The sequence below is a fragment of the Eubalaena glacialis genome, chromosome 6 (genome assembly GCF_028564815.1).
Source record: "Eubalaena glacialis isolate mEubGla1 chromosome 6, mEubGla1.1.hap2.+ XY, whole genome shotgun sequence".
In the NCBI taxonomy this organism is placed as follows: Eukaryota; Metazoa; Chordata; class Mammalia; order Artiodactyla; family Balaenidae; genus Eubalaena; species Eubalaena glacialis.
In genome coordinates this window covers 134,347,118-134,365,506 of record NC_083721.1, presented here as the reverse complement: position 1 = coordinate 134,365,506, position 18,389 = coordinate 134,347,118, and the positions used below count along the sequence as shown (strand labels likewise).

The 18,389-nt window shown below is 46.6% G+C and overlaps 1 protein-coding gene across 1 annotated transcript in view; it reads left to right on the top strand.

Annotated features, from left to right (window-relative positions):
* Nucleotides 1–4,886: 4,886 nt before the first annotated feature.
* Nucleotides 4,887–18,389, top strand: part of LOC133094108 (serotransferrin-like) — a 31,594-nt gene continuing 18,091 nt past the window's right edge. The window contains exons 1-8 of the mRNA XM_061194653.1: nt 4,887–4,952; nt 6,916–7,085; nt 12,929–13,037; nt 13,816–13,992; nt 14,732–14,879; nt 15,678–15,733; nt 16,259–16,437; nt 17,190–17,373. Of these exons, the coding sequence (XP_061050636.1) occupies nt 4,910–4,952; nt 6,916–7,085; nt 12,929–13,037; nt 13,816–13,992; nt 14,732–14,879; nt 15,678–15,733; nt 16,259–16,437; nt 17,190–17,373 (1,066 nt within the window). The 5' untranslated portion in view covers nt 4,887–4,909. The remainder of the gene's footprint in view (nt 4,953–6,915; nt 7,086–12,928; nt 13,038–13,815; nt 13,993–14,731; nt 14,880–15,677; nt 15,734–16,258; nt 16,438–17,189; nt 17,374–18,389) is intronic.

Sequence of the window (18,389 nt, the reverse complement as noted above, 5' to 3'; positions counted from 1 at the left end):
AATCATATCATTAGTGAAAATAAGAGTTTTATTTTTTCCTTTTCAATCCTTTTATATATTGTATCTTTTTCATACCTGAGCAGACTTGCAGGTATACCTACCAGACTTGCAGCAGGTAGGGCTACAAGTAAAAATGTTGAATAGAAATGATAATAGTAGACCTTCTGATCTTTTCCTTGATCTCAAAGGGAAAACTTTCATTCACCATTTCACCACTGAATATGATGGTTTCACATATACATTTCTTATGTATATTTACATATATATTTCTTTTATGTATATTTCACACACACATGTACATACTCTTTATCAGATTAAGCAAACTTCCTAGAATAAGTTTGCTAAGAGGGTTTTAAAATGAATGGTTGTTGGATTTTACCAAATGCTGTTCCTCTACCCACTGATGGTCATATAACTTTTCTCCTTTATTCTGTTAATGTGATCAATTACACTGATTTTTTTTTTTTTTAAGATAACTTGCATTCCTGGAATAAACTCAACTTGGTAATGATTTAGTATCCCTCTTAGATGTTGCCGGATTCAATTTGCTAATATTTTGCTTAGGATTTTTGCATCTATATTCATAAAAAGAATTTTTTTTATCTTTCTCACGATATCCTTGATAGTTTTTGGTTTTTGCTGTACTTGCCTTAAAAATTTAGTCAAGGAGTGTTCCTTCTTTTTCTATTACCTGGAAGAGTGTGTGTAAGAAGAATTCTTCTTTAGTGTTTGGTAGAATTCATCTGTGAAGCTATCTGGTCCTGGACTATTCTTCATGAAAAGGATATTTTTATGGGCTCCCCCGGGGAAAGAATAGAAACCCAAGAACCATCCATTGTTCAGGGACTTCTGAGGGGTAGAACTAAGAGAGAGACAGAGGTGGTGGTGTATGACATTACAAATTACCTGGCATTTTCCTAAAAAGACTCTGCTCTTTGTTACCAACTATCACGCCACACATCCCTGAGCTGGCAGGTCTGCAGGATAAGGAGTCTACGAGTGTAGTTCTCAGACTGCCTGATCCCACCTTCCCAATGACCACAGGCAGGTCTTTCAGAGGAGAAGCCTTGGTGTTGGGCAGAGAACACTGAGGGAGAGGGGGAGGAGGGACGGGTTCAAGCAGACAGAGGCCCTTTGTTTGCTCTGCTTCTTTGTAAATGAGGCAACATTTAGAAACAAACATTGGTTCAGAGGACCAATGCCTTCATGCCATCTCCTTTAGGTCAGCTACCCAACCTCCCTTCATGTACACACAAGTCCACCTCTTTCAACAAGAGGGCCGATCCTGTTGAAATTTAAGAGTTTTATTCAGCTTATGGTGGAAGATTTGGATCATGACTTAGATTCATCTGTAACAGGAAGTTCTCTTCTCTCTCTCTCTCTCCTCCCTCCCTTCCTCCCTTTCTCCCCTCCTCTCTGGACAAATAAGGAGAAGATCAATATAGAAAAAAAAGGAGGACGATCAATATAAAAAAAGGAGACAAGATCAATATTAAAAAGAAAAAAAAGGAGAGAAGATCAATATCAAGAAGGCAGCTGTGGTGTAGAGAAGGCTAGGACTTAGGAGATTTGAGTTCAGGTCCCAGAGCTCTGTGAATGAGGACCTGTCATTTTACTGTAATGTTCACATCTAAAAAATGGGGGACTGATCTTATCTCCTTAGGCAGTTAGTCAGGATCACAAGGTCTTGCCCCAGAACAGTGCCTAGCATGTGGAACAGCTGAAAACATGATCCTTTCCTTCCATCTGAGCATGATAAGCCAGTGCATGCCTGAGGTGCTGCAGTTGGGGCACCCACACCTCTCCCAGAGACAAGCCCCTCTGCAGCAGAAAACAGGGGCTGTGTGTCTGTGGAGAAATGGCAGTCCTAGAGGCCTCTGGTCTGTTTCTCTCTCAGTGTGACCCCAGACAAGCCTCTTGGCCTCTGTGTGTGTCCCTGTTTCATGGGAGAGGCAGTGTCCCTGGTGGATGGGTACATATGCTCTGGAACCAGACAGCCTGATTTTGCACCTGGCTCGCCAGCTGACCTTGGACAAGTAAATAACCCCTCAGGGCCTCAGTGTCCTCATCTCATCTGTAAAATGAGGATTCTAATGCACCGATCTCAGAGGGCTGTGGTGAGGGCCCAGTGAACCTCTCAGCAAGTATTAGCCATCATTAAGCTGTAAAGAGGGACAATGAGTTTCCTGACTCCAGAGTGTTTCTAGTAAAGAATTAAACACCATAAGGGAGAGCACAGGGACAAGTGTCATGGGCCACCAAGGACACAGAACACTGACACTTTCACCTCTCACCACCACACACCCCCATACACATTATAGATATGGGCACAGCCATACAACCAGGGTCATGCACTCATGTACACCCACAGCTGGCCTCACCCCTGCCTCCTAGGAGTGGCAGACACAGGCCTCTATCCTGTCCTCCTGAGCAAGAACCAAGGCTCTTGTGAGTAGATGGTGTGGGATCCTGTTCTCCATGTCTCGTCTGGCCCTTCTTCAGATCCCGTGGGCTCTGTACTTCCTCCCCTGCATGTCTTGGGCTTAGACTCAGAGGGCTCCACTGAGGCAAGGCATGGGCTTGGCTGGCCCAGAGAGGGCTCAGCCTGGCCAGAGTGCTCCCTCTGAGGGCTCAGGCCAGGCTGTAGGCCTGTCCCCGGAGGAGCTGCCTCAGGAAAGGCTCACTGTGTGAGTGCAGAAGGGGCCCAGGGGGGAGAATCAAGGTCCATCTGCCTCGCATGCCCTCCACTGAGCTCCCATGTGTTTGTGGATTAGCTCAACATTCGACAACTCTCCTTCCTGCTTCTGGGCAGACTCTGCAAGCTCACTGCAGGACCTGTAGAAGGCGTGAGCTGAGTGTGGGCATCCTGCTCTGTGGAGTCTCTCCCAGCCAGCCCTGCCCCTGACTTTCCCCCTCCATCCTCCTCTCTGTACCTCAAGGTGCCCCATGAGGGCAGGCCACCCCCTAATGCCTGCTGCAGTAGGCAGCAGGAATTCGCCCCTTCTGCCAAGATTCTGGGTTTCCCATGGCTTGAGCCGGAGGGTCCACAAGGGCAGGGACACAAGGGCAGCAGCCGCCACTCTTCTTCACGGTGAGGCAGGGATTTGGTGGGCCGGGCTTGTCTTATGTCCCCCCTGTAAACAGAAAGTCCCTGCTAAAGTAGCGCTCTCTGAAATGGGGCATGTGTAGCCCCTTGTACATGAGACAATCTATTGGGGCGTGGGGAGTTTATGCTAGCTTCTGATTATATTTACTCCTCATGCAAAAGATGAATAAGTTAACACTCACTCCTGTTTCATATGAGGATTGGCACTGCCTCCCACCTGGTTTGCAAGGCAGGCAGACGCACGTCATGGAGGGCCGTTGAGGTTCCTGAGGGAAGATGGGGAAAGCCTCACAAGGGGTGGGGTGGGGAAGGGGATGCTGGAAGGCTGTGACTCCCTGAACTGTCCTTTACTTTTGGCTTTTGTGGTTCCACATTTTGTGGTTTGCATATGCCCAGCAAAATGGATGTACAGATTAAGTAACGTGATTTAACTCATCAGATCTCACAAAATGCATGAGTGCCTTAGAAAGATTCCTGCAAAGAAACTAGACCTAGAAGATGATTCCGATATCACAAACACAGGTGAACTAAAATAAAATGGCACTACTGAGATATCGTCTAAGTCTGGTGTAAATTAGTGTAAATAAAACCAAAAACAATGATAATCTGATTGGGTTGGATAAGTAACTTAAGAAAACCCTAAAATTATCTTGATGACTCTCTGGAATATGGATTTACATCTACTATCAGGAACCTTGCCCCTTCCCTAAGTGTACATTTTGCCTTGAGATATTTTTCATTGTGTATAAGGCAGAGTATATAGAGAGACATTTAAAAATGAGTATTTCATCTTTGTCTCATTGTTTACAAATTTTCTATTCGTTTCATAATTGAAATATACACAATATTAGTTTAAAAAGTGTATATACATATATATATATACACAATGTACAGCCTCACTATTTTTCCGGATAAGGATGGGCAATCAAAATGGTTTGGAGACCATTTTTCTGGAGGGAGCCAGGGATGACCCAGGGCATTGAGATCAGGCCACATCCTCTCCTGGGTCCCTTTCTTTGTGTTCATGTGTCACTTGTCCTGAGTGTCACAGAGTCTTGATCACATTCCAGGGCAGCTTCTTGTGGGAGAGACATTGTCTCTCCTGTGACCCTGTCCCTAGCCTAGGTGTCCAGCAGGCTGCATGAAGGGAAGGAAGGATACCAGTCCAGGATCCTGTGCTCAGGAGGACACATGGGGAGGGACAGCTCCTCCGTGGGGCTTTAAGGGCCCAACAAGGAGCAGGATTTCTGGATACACCTGGGAACAAGTGAAAGACGTTGAGCCTGTTGTCTTTGACTTGTGGTCAGCCTTATTCTTCTCTCACACCCTCTCCCAGGAAGGTCTCTGCCTGTCATTCTCCTGTTCTGGTGTGCGTTTGGGGCAGTTCCCTGCCTTCTTCCATCTGTAGAATGAGCACATAGGTTGGTTCAGGACCAGCTGTGGCACCCTGGGATTCAGAAGCAGAGCCACCCCCGCCTCTTTCCGTTGCAGCTCTGCTCCTGGCACAGAGCAAGCGCGCGTTAACAACGGGGTGATTTTTCTTTAATTCCCTTCCAATCAGCATTTTTGTGTTGGATTCCATCCACGGGTCTGTCCCAGAGGTCAGGAAATGAGGTGATCAGCCTGAGCGAGGAATGAAGGGGGAGGGCTGAGGGGCGATTGGGCAAGCGGGCTGCACAAACAAAGGGGGTCAAAGATTGTGCTTGGCCAGCCCCGCGGGGGATAAAGGGGCGCAGGGCGCAGGGAGGTGGCCCAGAAGCCGGTCCGTCTGTGCTCGGCACTCCGCTTCGCAGACCCGGGAGGATGAGGCTCGCCGTCCGCGCTCTGCTAGCCTGCGCAGTCCTGGGTGAGTGCAGCCGCTGGGAAGGCCCGCAGAGTCGCCGGCCCGGGCGCCCCTTGCACACCGGAGCCCGCCACACCATCCCTGGGCTCCGCGCTGGAGCTGGAAGCCCGGACCTTTCCTTCGCTTCTCCCCGCCGCACCCTTGCACCTGCTTCAGCACTGCCTCAGGGACAGCTCTGCGCTTGCGCGCACCTTCTGGTCCTGCCTGTGCCTCTGCCACCTTTTCACCCCCTCCTTGCTTCCTCCTCGTGTCTAGAAAACCTTGTAGTAGCGGAACACAATAAATTAGAGCACTTCCATCACGGTTTATCAAATCCCTTTACTGCGGTCTCAATCAAGTCCAAACTGCTTAGGATGGCATTCAAGGCCTCCCCAGATCTGGTCCCACCTCCACTGATAGTCTGATGTCCCATGGGTGCCCTTGGTGCTGACCATGTCCCACTAATGAGGCAGGGCAGTCGAAGGGTTCGGAGCATGGGATTTGAAGCCAAACTTTTTGGGTCCCCAGCAGTGAGGAGGGTAGTACAGCCTGGCCTGGGAAGGTCCCGTGAGAGTAAATGAGGCCGCGGATCCAGGCACTAGTGGAGTGGACTTTGCTGCACACGTCTGTGCTTCGGAGCCTGTCACTGTTAGGCCCCCTTTGTCCTCTAACTTTTGCTGGCCACTCGTGGTACATTTATAATACCTTTGGAGCCTTCTGTGTTTAGTTACTTGTCGTTCCTGAAAAAGTTAACCCTTGAGAGTCGACCCACCTTACTTGCCTTTGCCTACCCGCCCGACCCCCCACCCTAACCTCAGAGAATCTCACAGGGCTATGAAAGGTAAATGCATGACTGAGGACAAATTCCTGCCTTTGGGATCTCAGGAGGGGCAGTTTGGGGAGGGCCTGGAAGACTGGTTTTGGGGAGAGTCTGCCACTGACTCCTTGTTGCCTCCCTTGATATCCCATGGGCAGAGGTGGGATAAAGGGTGGTTGGGGGATAGGTGTCCTGTGGCCCCTCTTTTTCTATCCTGGAGAACTGTTCCCTCCCCCTCTCTTGCTTTGTGCATTGTGAATATTCATCCACTTCCTTGAGCCAGCCCTGTGCTGTTGATCCACAGAGTGGAGATGACAGAGGGCTTTGGGGACAGTGCCAAATGCTCATATCATGGGGACAACACATCTGCAACCCCATGGATTAATTGCTACAGACATGGCTGGCTTTAGCTTCTCGTAGTGGCAGCCAAAAGCCTAATGGTAAAATTGAGGGAGGGGTCATTGGAAACAGAGAGAAACATTGAATATGTGGAGTTTCTAGTTATTCTTGGAACAGAGGATGACAGATGAGCATCACAGGTAAATTTATTGCCTCATCAATCATGTACCCCTATGTACTGGCCAAGCACATGGAAAACAACTCAGAATGTTATCTTCTTTTGTTCCCTGGGCAGAGACCAAAGTCTGGAGACCGGATTTCTAGGCCAGTCTCAGCTACTAACAGGCTGGGTGACCTAGGGTAAAGCATCACTCTCTGAGCCCAGTTCCCTCATCTCTAAAAGATACTAATTACTGGATGATGTAATTCCTACCCTGCTGGCTTCCCAGAGTTGTAGCATTGAGCCAACACCTTGACGTAGCTAAAAATCCCGTGTGTATCCTGAAGCTTGTATTCCGTGGCAGGCCAGGGTCATGAGGTGAATGAAGGAGGCTCAGAGAACACAGAGGAGCAGCCTATTGTCTCCAACTGAGAGCTGATAGTCAAGTCGGCATCACTCTGGCCAGCACAGGCTGGTCAGTGGGAAACTAAGAGGCCATTAGGGTGCCTGTCACTCATCCCCAGACTCAGAATGCAGTGGAAAAAGTGTCCCTTGTTGTTCACGGACTGGAGTGGGCGTGGACAGGATGGAGGGAAGTAGACTTCACGACCCTCCAGAGGGTGCTGCTGTCTCTCCCACTGGCACAGGGACCTCTGGCCTCTCTCCCCTAGGGCTGTGTCTGGCTACCCCTGAGAAAACTGTGAGATGGTGCACCGTTTCAAGTCATGAGGCCAGTAAGTGCTCCAGTTTCCGCGAAAATATGAATAAAGTCTTTGATACTGGTCCTTTTGTCTCCTGTGTGAAGAAGACCTCCTACATCGATTGCATCAAGGCCATCATGGTAAGTCGTGGCTGCCTAAAGGAGAGCGGAAGAAAATCCATACTTTCTCTTTCTCCTGTCGTTTTGGAATCATTCTGTACTCACAGGTAGGAGGCTGCTGTGTGGGGCAGTCAGCCCCTAGTGCTAGTAAAATCACTTTAGAAATGGAAATAGGAGCAGTCACCTTTAATGAGTCTTAAAGCAAAATCTAACATGCTCTGAAAGGGGACTATTTTGAGCCACTAAATTCTCTGAACTCGGAGAAGAAAACAAGAATACATGCTATCAAAATGACCATGTAACGCTATTTTGCAGGTTCCTTATGCATCACAAGAAGTAGATGAATGGTACACACAGGGAAGAGGAATGTATAGTCATGATTGCAGTTGATAGCTGATCCTTTTGACTTCTACGTTTTCCAAAATACTCTTCGCTCCTTTAACATTGTTCCTGCACATTTGAACGTGTGTCAGACCCTGTGCTGGGCAATGGGGCTGCAGTAGTGAATTTAAACACACATGCTCCTTACTTTTGAGGAGTTTACAGTCTAGTCAGGAGAGAAGAAAAACATGCAAACAAGTAGACATGAAATTTCAAATTGTGTCATGTACAATGGAGGGAAATAAACAGAACTTTCAGAGGAAACTTGCTTTGGCCTGGGTGTCAGGGACAATCTCCCTGAGAGGAAGCAATGAACCTGAGACCCCAGGGATGAGCATGGGTAAGCCTGCCAAAAGCTATGGTAGAATACTCCAGGTAGTGAGCCATAGCATGTGCAAAGGGCCTGAGACAGGGGAGAGCTGGGTTTGTTTGAGTTTCTGTAGGGAAGCTAGGGTGACTGGAGCAGAGCAAGCAGGAGACTGGAAGGAGGAATGAGGTGGGAGAGGTAGACGCAGCCAGATGGAGCATGATTAACTCAAGGAATCAGTGATTTGGTATAAACAACTGGTCTGTTGTGTGTGTGTGTGTGTGTGTGTGTGTGTTTATTGAACCTCAGTTACTATCATTGCTTAATTATAACTCTTGATTTATGACATAATTTCAGCTTTGGTGTATGCATACCCCTCTTTGTTTTAAAATATGTTTATAATATAAAGTAATATTATCCACAAACCCACCAGAGGTTCTCAAAACTTCATCATTGCCAATAGCTTATTTCTAGGGCTACTGTGTGGCAGCATTGGAGTCTATGGGAACAACACCACTTGGGGTAGTGTAAGCCACTGGTCCTACTTACAACTACTGTGTGTTTCCCCATCCAGCGCAAACAGAATCCTAAAACTTTCTTGCCTTTTATTTTAATTTAAGGCATATAGGTATGTGTGGATGATTGTATAGTTTTGCTTCTTAAAATATTTTATAAACATGCCATCGCTATGTGTTGTCTTCTCATACTTGCTTTTCCCTCCTCAATATTATGCTAAGTTTTCATGCACATTGTTGAATATAGCTATTGTTCATTCGTTTTCAGAGCTGTACAAAAGTCCATTGTGTTAGTATAACACAATTTATGTTTTCTTTTCTGGTCATAAGGCATTTGGATTTTTCCCAGTTTTTTGTTATTCTAATCAGTGTTTGTGGAATATTTTTATACAAATCTCCTGGGACACAAGAATTACTAGTTTCTCTTTAATATATATGTAGGAGCAGAGTCTCTGTGCCATGGGATATGTGAGTATTTGACTTTGAAGACAATGCCAAATGTATTTGGTTTTTAAGCAAATCCAATGTGGTTATTCCAATTTCCACTCTCACCAGCAGTGTATGAGAGCATAACCCATATCATTCTTGGTGAATTTGATATTTTATTATTATGAAAAAAATCACTATCTCTGGCAGTGCTTCTTAACTAAACTCTATTTTTCTGATATTAGCATACTACATCAACTTTCTTTTGGTTAGTATCCTCTTCCTATATCTCTTTCTATTCCTTTATTTTCAACTTTCTATGTGCTTATCTTTCAGGTGTGTCTTTTGAAAATTGTATATTGCTGGATTTTGTTTATTAATGAAATCTGACAATCTTATTTATTTTATTTGGTAAATTTAGACCATTAATAAATTATTGTTTTAAAATAAATTTATTTATTTATTTATTTTCCTTGTTGGCCGCGTTGGGTCTTCATTGCTGCGCACCGGCTCTCTCTAGTTTTGGTGAGCAGGGGCTACTCTTCATTGTGGTGCGTGGGCTTCTCACTGAGGTGGCTTCTCTTGTTGCGGAGCACAGGCTCTAGGCACGTGGGCTTCAGTAGTTGTGGCTCGCAGGCTCTAGACTGCAGGCTCAGTAGTTGTGGTGCGTGGGCTTAGTTGCTCCGCGGCATGTGGGATCTTCCCGGACCAGGGCTCGAACCCATGTCCCCTGCATTGGCAGGCAGATTCTTAACCACTGAGCCACCAGGGAAGCCCAAATTATTATTTTTATTATTGATAAATTTGTACTTATTTCTGCCATTTTACTTTTTGATTTCTCTTAGTCCTGCTTTCCCCCTGATTTCTGATTTTTCCTTTTCTGATTTTTAAAAATTGAGTTCGTTCATGTGTGTGTTCATTTGGATTGTTTTCCCTTTATTCCACCTTTCCCCCTACTGAAAGTAAATTTAAACTATTTATATATTTTAATGACTTCCCTTAAATTTTTACTGTACAATTTTAGCTTAACAAAATGTTAATAGTAAAATAATCTTGACCCTCACGTCCCTCTGAAACAGCAAAAGAACTCTGGAATATAGTAGCTCAGACTTCGTTCTTCCCTGTGTAGGTATTACTATTTGATATTTTATGTCTGTCTTTTCTTAACCCTGGAATGTAGATACTTCACGTATTTGTTGACAGTATACATAAATACTATATAAATATATATTTATATGTGTGTGTGTGTGTGTGTGAGTGTGTGCATGTGTAAGTTTGTGTATGCACCCAAAATTTCAGAAAGAGGGAAGGAGACAGAGAGAGAGAGAGAGAGGCAGAGAGAGAAATTTGGATTTGTCTACATTTTTGCCGTTTGATCTGTTTACCATTCCTTCTTTTTTTTTTTTTTTAAGTTTTAAAAAAAATTTTTGGCTGAGCTACGTGGCTTGCGGGATCTCAGTTCCCCAACCAAGGATTGAATCCAGGCCACGGCAGTGAAAACACTGAATCCTAACCACTAGACCACCAGGGAACTCCCTACTATTCCTTCTTATATTTCAGACCATCCTTCTGGGACATGTTTTCCTCTTGAAATGTGTTCTTTTGGTGATACTTTAGAGTCAGTATCTTGGTGTTAAACTCTCTCCATTGCTTGCTTGTTTGTTTTCTTTGAAAATGCTTTAATCTCCCCCTTATTCTTGAATGGTAATTTTGCTGAATGTATAATTCTAGTTCGATATTTTTACACTATTTAAAAATACTATTCCACTGTCTCCTGACTTCCACTGTAGTCGTTGAGAAGTCTGATATCATCCTATTATTCCTTCAATCATCTCTCTTGAAAACTTTGAGATTTCATGTCCTTGGTTGATGATGTTCCATAGATTCGCTATGATATTTCCAGCTGTAGAAATCTTGTTACTTATCTTGCTTAAAGTATGTTGGATCTGTGGAATCATGCTTTTCACCAGTTCTGGAAAATTTGCTGCCATTATCTCTTTAAATACTGCCTTTTCTTTAGTTCCTTTTTTTTTTTTTTTTTTAATTCTAGGATTCCAAGAAAACACGTTAGGCCTTCTTTATTCTAGCATCTATATCTTTTAATCTCTCTTTCATAGTTTCAGTCTCTGCACCTCTTTTTGGCAGCATCCGGGCTGAATTCTTCAGATATAGCCTCCAGTTTCCTATTTCTCAAGTTAAACACGTCTAATCAACTTGTTGCCCATTCATTCACTTTTTTTTATTTCAACAGTTATATTTTTTGCTTCTAGAAGTACCAGTTTAAACAGTTTTTCTTTTTTATTCCTGATAATTTCCTTTCTATGCTTATCTCTGTGATTGTAGCCTTCACTTTGTGCATAAAGCACATATATAGCTCTTCTCCATTGTTTCTGACCATTCCAACATCCACAACCCTTGAGAGCCCAAGTCTGCTGTTCCTGCTGATGCCTATGCATTGTGGCTTACCTTCTTTTGGGTTTGGTTATCTGCACCTGGGAAGTCATGCTTGACTTTAATCCTGCCCCTCCCTGCTGGTTCAGTTTCCTTTCAGAATCCCTGTTGCTCTTGTGGACTCCATGAGTTAGGCCTTGGCTCCTTGGTTCCTGAGCCCCTGAGGCCCCAATGATTCCTGCCCAGGATCCTGGTGTCTGGGCCAAGAAAGCCCCAACCTCACTGCTCTAGGATAAGCTCTTATTTGTTTACTCATTTATTTTTATTCTGTGGTGTGTGGGGCGGGTGGGGACAGTCTCTGGAGGTTTCACCTACCTTTTGAGATACCAAGAAAGCCATAAAGATTGTTTCATATATGGAGTCTAGTTGTGGAATAAAAAAGTCCTTCACCATTGTGAATGTATTTAATGGCACTGAAATGTACTCTTAAAAATGGGTAAATGATAAATTTTATGTTATTATTTAATTACAATAAAACAACAAAAACAATTCCAACTATTGAAAGAAAAGTTTCAGCTAGACAAATATATGGTTTGGCTTACATTATTATTTTATCTCATTTAGAAATACTATTACCTTATTATTTATCTATAACATGACACAGATCATAGAGCTATAGTTCCTGCCTTGTAATTTAATCTGTAAGAACTATTTATGGAGTACTAGCAAGGGCTTCAAGAAAAATCATTTTGATTAAAGATATTTGAAGCAAGAAAAAAAGCAATAAAAGTATGTTATGAAGTGTCTATATAAAAGATGGTGCTTCTCGCTTCAAGAGAAAATAAATTCTAGACCTAGTGGGAAGGCATCTATAATATTGGTTATAGTGAACCAAGTGAAAGATGAGAATTAGTGGAAGCAAAAACTAAAAATGAAAACAAAAAACCCAGCAAGTAACAGTAAATGGGAGAAATAAACCCACACTACGTGGATTCAAATCCCAGCTCCATGACTTACTAGCTATGTGGCCTGGGGAGATGACTTAAACTTTCCGGGCCTCTATTTTTTAATGTGTAAAATGGAGCTGAGTTGGACAATGGTGTCTGTGTAGTTGATTAAATGAACAATCAGCCATAATGGAAGTAATAATTAGCATTTAACACTCAGTTCAGAGTATAAGCTAGAAGTTAAAGCCAGAGAAAGCACCGGTCCCTGAACAAAAGACTCCTGCAGTTATATGGACCCAGGACAGGAAGGAAAAGTACTGAGTACTGAATCAGAGTGAGAAGGATGTCTTCAAGGCTCCCCTTCCCCATAGAGAATTCTCCACAGAGGCATCTGAGGAAGATCTCAGCAGAAGGCCCAAAATAAAGAGGTCACCAAATGAAAGGACCTGAACTTGAAATGTAAATATGTGTAACAGCATGGCCAGGCAGAGGGACCTGAGTCCTTGACTGCAGCCCCTTCAGAGCCTGTGGTGCATGGGCTGCGCACCCAGTCTGGTGTTGGGGGGGCAGCTTTCCCCCAAGAGGCCTGCTGGTAAAGCCTCTGTAATTTAGGTCAGTTTTGAAAAATCACGACAGTTTTCTGGGCAAGCAGCTGGACTCCTCACCAGGGAAAAGAGAAAAATGATGCATTCTTTCTCTTTGCAGGAGTTAAGGAATATGGTGGCCAAATCCCCTCACCAGGGAGGTAGAGTTAACTGAAGCTTGTGGTGTTGTGCAGTTAGCTATTGGCCAAACTGAGGGTTCTTCTGGCCCCAGATCCAAGGAGCACCACCCAAATATAGATAGACCTTGCTCAGAAGTAAGGGCTTCATCAGACTCTGGTCTGTTCTCTTTCAGGATAATGAAGCAGATGCTGTGACGTTGGATGGTGGTTTGGTATTTGAGGCAGGCCTGAAGCCCTACAACCTGAAGCCTGTAGTGGCAGAGTTCTATGGCCCAAAAGATAGTAAGTTCTCCCCGGGGACCCAGGAAGGTGTTTGTGGCCCTTGTTCTCTCCTGGTAGACGCTGAGTCTTGTCTCATTCAGGCAGGTAATGGAGATTAGCTACTGATAAGCTTTCCCCAGGGGGCAGTGAGTGGGGAATGAGGGGCCCTATCAACCACCATAGCTGCAACTCAAGGCCTCTGGGAGTTTTGGGCTGGTTGGGGACTGGTGCTCAGGACACTGACCTCCTGGGCAGGCTGTGTGCAATCTGAGCTGAACCACTGGGGTTTAAATCTGTAAAGAGAAGTTCTCCAAGAACCACAGGTGCCACACGCAGGGGAGAGACCACACAGGAGCACGAACTTGGAGCCCTGACAGCTTTGCATCTCTTCTGAGAGCAATTCCACTGTCCCTGGGCCTGTATGAGGGACAAAAATACTTAGAGAAAGTCAGGAATGTGGCCTCTGTTGCCACAGTTCCAGTTTGCAGGGGAGCTTGTCTTGGTAGTTGTAGGCAGATACTCCCTGCAAGGCCTGGGTAGGCAAGAGCATTGGTGCATGTGTGCACGTGGCTTCTTGCTCCTAGGTTTGCCAGGAGGGTTATTACAAATGTCTCCTCTGTGGTCCTTTCTTTCCCCTGTAAGCCTAGGAAGGTTTTTCTGGTCCTTCCCTCTTTAGAAGCCAACCCAACATAAATGTTATCTCTGGGTTCCCCTTCCCTACTCAGGAGCCCAGTAGTGATGAGCAGTGCTTCCCTGGGGCCCAGTTTGAGAGTCTTTCATCCACGCTGTCCCTTTGCAGATCTGAAAACTCACTATTACGCTGTGGCCGTGGTGAAGAAGGGCACTGACTTCAATCTGAAAGAGCTCAAAGGCAAGAAGTCCTGCCACACAGGCCTCGGCAGATCTGCTGGGTGGAACATCCCCATGGGCTTACTTTACTGGGACTTGCCTGAGCCACAGGAATCTCTTCAGAGAGGTAAGCAGGCAGGAGGGTGAGTGCCCTCAGGAGGCATCTCTTTGTCAGATGCCCACATGGGCCACACTGGCGTCACTCAGACATGATCAGGTGATGAAGTGTGATGACTCTGCGAGTGGAGGTGGGAGGTTAAACAGCTTTAAACTGGCAGGTCTGCTGCACCAGCAGCCATTAGGGGCTGTCACAAGTCCTTTTATCTCTGAGATCCTGACACCCCACCAGAGGCTGTCCTGAGGAGTGGGGGGAAGGGAACAGAGGGCTTCAGTCAGGGCCAAGGTTGCTGGGCCCCATTGTTCACTTCCCTGGGGTGCTTTCCTGTCTGTGGCTGATGCTTTTCCCATTCTGCTGGAGCTTTCCCTGGTGGCCATCTGCTGGCCACGAACTTGGCGTGCACCTCTCCAGGCGGGTCCTCCATCTCTCAGGCATGGATCCCAGAGACCTCTCTCTGAGCTGTTCCAGTCTGACAAGGCAGGGAGGGGGGCTGACGGTGACCTGGCCTTGGAGGGTGGCTGGCACAAGCCTGGTTCTTGGGGAGGGAGGAGGGAGGAAAGGGGTTAAACTCACCCCTTTTTGGAAACCCTTAATCTTGAAGAGTGAACACTTGTAAAGGCGAACTGGGTCTGGGGGTGCTGGTTTTGTCTGGGTCTCTCTGTCCCATCATGAGCCTAGGCTGGGAGCTGTAAGTGCCTCTGGCCAGGCTGGCTCACGCCCTGTGCTTCTGTGTCTCCGTGTTGAGCAGCAGCGGCCAGTTTCTTCGCGGGCAGCTGCGTCCCCTGTGTGGATCAGTCGTCCTTCCCCAAACTGTGCCAACTGTGTGCGGGGAAAGGGCCGGACAAGTGCGCCTGCTCCAACCATGAACCGTACTTTGGCTACTCAGGGGCCTTCAAGTGAGTGAGACCGGCTCCTGCTCCATCCGGGCTCCTAAGTGTCCAATGTCCTTGGCTGGAAATCTTCCCTGGCCCACAGCAGAGCCCAGTCTGCAAAGGGGCATCAGGGGGCCTAATCACCTCAGTGACACAGGGACTCAGTGACACAGCTGGGACTCCCCAGGCCAGGCCAGGCCAGTGCGTACTCCATTCACGTGACATTGACAAGAAAGCCCCTGTCCTGGGGCTCCTCTTTCTGTTTCCCCAGAGTTCTCTCACAGGACTAGGCAGAGCCTGAAATGACAGGCACGGCCCTAGTGTCCAAGCTGCTCTTCAGTGACGGGCCCTCTGCTCTCCATTGCAGCAGCGTCGGCCATTCGATGCGTTGGCCTCTCTCTTGTCCCCTCTCACCGTCCCTGTGCAGGCAGCTCATGTGGCTGATTTCTTGCTCCCTCTTCTGCCTTGGTTATACTCTAAAGTTTTAGAGCCAGCCAAGGGCACCTTTCCTCCCTCAAGAGACACTATGCCTTTATCCTCCACCAGAAGTTTGAAAACGCTTTTCTCATTGAAATATCTTTAGTGCCTTTTTGATGCTTTGGGGCACACGGTGAGGGTCCTCCAGCTCCTGTGAGCTCACCCCCCCAACTCCATGGTACCCTGGGTATCAGCGCCCCATGGTGCTCCCTCAGCTGTGGGTCTCCGTAGAGGCCTCCCCCAGGCCCTGCCCTTTCCCCAAGGCTGGACAGTGTGGTCAGACCCTCAACCTGAGGAGAAGGGCCAGCCCTGCAGGAACTCTCCTAATGTGTCTCCTCCCCACAGGTGTCTGATGGATGACGCTGGGGACGTGGCCTTTGTCAAGCACACCACAGTATTGGGTAGGTGATAGGAGAAGAATCTGCAGGTCCCTTCAAGCAGAAGGCCTTCCTTTTCTTCCTGCCTTCTTCTTCATGCTCAGTAGTCAGACGTGAGCATAGTGTGTTCCTCCTTTCTCACTGCTGGGGTGTTTACCTGTGCAGAGGCGTGTGCCTGTGGGGTCCCCGCCTGGACTCCTGGGCCTCATCCTATCGCTCAACTTCCTAGACACTGGGACCCTTCCTCCTGGTCAGTGTTGCAATAGCAAAGGATTGGGAGCAGGTCTGGCTGACCTTGGCCTGTAGTCAGCCTGCTGAGATGAGACCTCTTGTGGGGTGTGGGCAGTCACCCCTGCACTGGACATCAGAAGCTTTACCTGTAAACTGGCTGTGGGATCTTGAGCAAGTCAGTTTTCTACTGGCTCTCAATGTTTACTCTAGGCTTCTCATCTCACACAGTTTATGATTCAGTGGGGTTGCAAGGGAGCGGAAGGGGCACCACACCTCATGCTCTGCCTGCCGTCGGCTCATGCGGGCTTCCCTCCACAGAGAACCTGCCTAACGAGGCTGACAGGGATGAGTATGAGCTGCTCTGCAGGGACGACACCCGGGGGTCTGTGGACGAGTTCGAGAAGTGCCACCTGGCCCGGGTCCCTTCCCACGCCGTCGTGGCCCGAAGCATGGGCGGCAAGGAGGACTTGATCTGGGAGCTTCTTAACCTGGCCCAGGTATCGAATCCCCATCCTCTTTCATGCTTAGCAGTTCCTGCTTGGATTTGGGGCATTTTCCTGCACTCCCTTCTTGCCACTGTAGAAGCCCTTCTGTGTTCAGGATACAGTGGGGACCATGCCACACACCATCCACTTTTATGAAAGCACCCAGCAAAGCCTTCTTGGAGGTGCACAGAGCCTAGTCCTGCGTTATCATCTGTCAGACCCTTACATTCTGGACCAGTGACATGAAGCTGCTCCTTCTTGCTCTATTCCATATCTCTCCCGTTGGAAAGGAAATGATCTCTCTTCCAAGGTCCTTCAGCCTGACTGCAAGGGAGCTGCACACACAGCCAGCTTTCCTTCCCTAGAGCAGCAGAATGCCAGAACTGAGCCAACTTTCTCTTATCCGGCCCCCCCATCTGTCCATCTGTCCATCTGTCCATCTGTCCATGTGTCCATCAAGGCAACCACACAGTGTCAGCCTCTGAAGGAGATGTGTTTCTTGCGCTCAGTGAGCTGTCATCCAGACAGGGAGACAGGCACAGAAACACGTTCAGTGAAATCGGGAGTTTGTTATATGGCCCAAGAGGGCTGTGAATGGAGAAGGTGCTGGGTGGGAAAGAACAGGTCCGACTGCCCTCTCTCCTGGCATCTTGAAAATTTCACTTTTTAATTTAGTTTCCTGAGTTTTAAAATTTTCTTTGGTCCCATTTTGCAGCATCCCTTGTTGTGGTAGCCATTCAGATCTGTGTTTTTACCACAAACAGGAACATTTTGGCAGAGATACCTCTGAAGACTTCCAGCTCTTCAGCTCCCCTCATGGGAAGGACCTGCTGTTTAAGGACTCTGCCAATGGGTTTTTAAAGATTCCTCCAAAGATGGACTCCTGGCTGTACCTGGGATATGAGTATGTCACTGCTCTTCGGAATCTAAGAGAAGATACACGTAAGTGTTTAGGAAGGATTGTGCGGCTCTAGGAGCTTGGAAAACTGGTGAGGGTGGGCACCAGCAATAGAGTCTTTCCAGGTATTGAACACCTGTCCCAACAATCCTTTATCTGCCCTACCTGTGCAGCCCAGTGTTAGATGAATGCTAAATGGCATCACCAAAGGGCATTAAAGGAAATTCATGCTTAAAATGATTTGTATTGATACCAGCACTGTTTCCCTTGTATAAATCAAGGCTACCCTACCCACTTTGTGAAGCCAGTTAGCCTGGCACGAAGTAAGTCAAATAGAATGAAATTGCTACAAACGTGCACATCTGAAGCCAATGCTATGGTCAACATGTGCCATGGTGAAGCTGGAGCTTTAGACAGGTCGATCCTGCTTCTGAATTTCCTTGGGTCATTGGGGATGTGTTTGAGCATTCATTCATTCAACAGACATGTATTGACCACCTATCTATAAAGTGTGCAACGTGCTGGGCATACAATGGTGAGTCAAAGATATATTAAATTCTGCTGTCATGGAACCTTCAGCCCAGTGGGGAAGACAAATGTTGAAGGAATAGTCACTCTATTGAATGATCAATTAAAAATGAGAGATTTCCTCAGAAGAAGGAAAACAAAAACAAAAACCCAGAACAAAATATCATGGCTCTAGAAGAGTGCAAAACAAAGAAAGACAGGTCCCAGAATTGAGGTAAGGCCTCCCTGAGGAAGTGCCTCTTGAGCTGGGTCTGAAAGTTGGGTAGGTGTCCATTTATTCAGCCAACATTTATTGCGCTGACCATGAGGCAGGCACTAAGGGTGCCATGGAGAACAAGACAGGCATGACCCTTGCCCTGGCCAAGCTTATGTTCTCCTGCAGGGAACAGACAATAAATAATGAATAAATATATAACAACAGCTCAGATGGTTAAGTGCTATTTCTAAACAAAGAGGGACAAAAAAAAACCCCCAGCCTGAAGTGATAGAGCGCCTTGGGGTTGGGAGGAAAGTTGATTTCTCATAAGAAACAATTTTA